This window comes from Cyprinodon variegatus, unplaced genomic scaffold (genome assembly GCF_000732505.1).
Source record: "Cyprinodon variegatus isolate N-32 unplaced genomic scaffold, C_variegatus-1.0 Scaffold225, whole genome shotgun sequence".
Taxonomy (NCBI): Eukaryota; Metazoa; Chordata; class Actinopteri; order Cyprinodontiformes; family Cyprinodontidae; genus Cyprinodon; species Cyprinodon variegatus.
The window spans coordinates 977729-980064 of record NW_015150678.1 but is presented as its reverse complement, the minus strand read 5'-3'; the positions used below and the strand labels follow the sequence as shown (position 1 = coordinate 980064).

Sequence of the window (2336 nt, the reverse complement as noted above, 5' to 3'; positions counted from 1 at the left end):
TGTGAATTGGCGCTATAGAAATAAATAAATGATAACAGATCTTACTTGATGATGACGATCACAACCATGACGTGGAACAGGACGAAGAAGATCAGGGCTGATTTATGAGTGACGGTGGCAAACCCGTTGCTGAGCAGTGGGATCAAATTAAGGAATCAAAGGAGTCAAACACACTGGAAAAAACATCTAGAAATAAGTAAAAATATCTCAAATTAAATGTATTTACCCTTAATTTGAGCAGAAAAATTAGATAGTTTGCCAATGGAATGAGTGTTTTTACTCTCAAAATAAGATAATTAGGTAATATGCACTTGAAATAAGACGATGTAATTCTTTTTTTCTTATTTTAAATGTAAATTGCCTTGTTCCATTGGCAGAATTTCTCTTTTACCTCCCCATGCAAGAATAAATGCATTTATTTTAAGAAAAAATATCTAGATTTTTATTTTTTCCAGTGTACTCGGAGTTAATCTTCAAAGTCTAAACTAAGTAAGGATTCCTGGTGACCAGCGGCGAAGCCTTGAGAGATGTTAGAGTGAAAGGATATCATGCCACTGGTTGACCACGGTGAGCTCCAACAGCAGGACGAAGGAGGACAGGACGTTATTGAAGTTGTTTTTGCAGTAGTTGAGTTGTGCGAAGGTGCTGCCGTTCAGTAAAGGGTTTCCACAGTACGCCGCTTCCGGATGGCTGGAGTCTGGAAAGAACCTCACTTTGTTTTTGAACAGCTCCATCCCCACCATGGCAAATACGTAATACACCACCTAAGAAGACAAAATGGCAGCTTCAGCCTCGGATTTCAACATCTTATGAGCCCAAACAAAGGGAGCCTGGAATCTATTTTACAATACAAAACAATCAACTATAAATAAGTAAAATATTTTTAAAATGTGCTTTTGCCGTTAATTTGAGCTGTAAAATAAAGTAATCTGCTAATGGAATCAAGATTTTCCCCTCAAAATAAAGTGATTAGATATTAGAATAGAATAGAAAAGTCCTTTATTTTCCCAAAATGGGGAAATTCTGGTGTTTAAAGTAGCAAAAAGATTATAGAAATCAATGGTTACACAAATAAGGACCTCAGAAAAGTGTATAAGAATAACGTACCAGTGAAGAGTTAAAGAAAAAAAATAAAATATTGTACTGTAAAGGGTAATAATAGCATAAAAACTGTGCACCTGGAGAATAAATAACCAGTATACAGCTATGGACATTTTTACAGTAAAACGGCAGCAACATCAGAGATGTGCAAAATGACCGCAGCATTTTAATAAGTTGTTATATTCATGCCGATTTTGCAGTTTCAGTATTAGTCACTTAAATGAGGTTGATGGGAACAGTGGTGGATCTAGAGTCTTCCAGCTGCTGGGAGGAAGGATCTGTGATAACGCTCCCTGGTGCATTTAAGGTGCAGCAGTCTGTCAATGAAGGAGCTGTCCGGTTCAGCACCAGCTTCATGCATGGGGGGGGGGACATTATCCAACAGAGATGTTCATTTAGTTAGGATCCATCGGTTTCCCACCTCCTGCAGTCCAGAGGGCATCCAATCACAGAGCTGGCCTTCCTGATCAGCTGATCTAGCTGCTTTCTCTCAGCTACAGGTAAGCCACTGCTACAAAGATGATGGCTGATGCCACAAGAGTCATAAAAGGTCTTTAGGAGCGCCCCTTGCACCCCTAAAGTCTCCTCAGCAGGAAAAGTCTGCTTTGAGGTACTTATAAGAGTCCACTGTCTCAATATCCAGTCCCTGGATGCTCACCGGTGACATCTAAATCTAGATAAGTCTTTTTTTCTTAAAATAATTGCATTTGTTCTTGAATTGAGGAGGTAAAAGACATTTTGCCAATGGAACAAGACAATTTACACTTAAAATAAGAAAACACACTTGCATTGTCTTATTTCAAGTGCATATTATGTAATTATCTTATTTTAAGAGTAAAATTACTAATTCTGTTAGCAAACTATCTCATTTACCTGCTCAAATTATGGTTGAATACACTTAATTTAAGACATTTTTACTAATTTCTAGATGGTTTTTGCAGTGGGGGGGTCTGCTTCTGCAAAAGTCCACCACTCGCTCCTTGGTTTTCCCTGCATATTATTCACTTGACATAAGATAAAGGATATTTCCTATTTTAAACATAAATAATCTTACTCTGTTGGCAAATTATGTTAACAGCTAAAAGTAGAAAAAAATACACTCATTCTAAAACTAATTGGCTTATTTATAATTTTATTTTTTGTATTGTATGAAATTATTTACTTTAAAATAAATGCATCTTGCTGCTTCTTATTTAAAAAAACTGTTTGAATTTTGATGGGCAAAGTGTCTTTAC

General features: G+C 36.6%; 1 protein-coding gene across 1 annotated transcript in view; it reads right to left on the bottom strand.

Moving 5' to 3' along the window:
• Nucleotides 1–2336, bottom strand: part of LOC107088641 (two pore calcium channel protein 1-like) — a 41869-nt gene that overhangs the window by 2487 nt on the left and 37046 nt on the right. Inside the window, 2 exon segments of the mRNA XM_015380940.1 lie at nucleotides 46–136; nucleotides 548–764. Coding sequence (XP_015236426.1) covers nucleotides 46–136; nucleotides 548–764 — 308 coding nt within the window.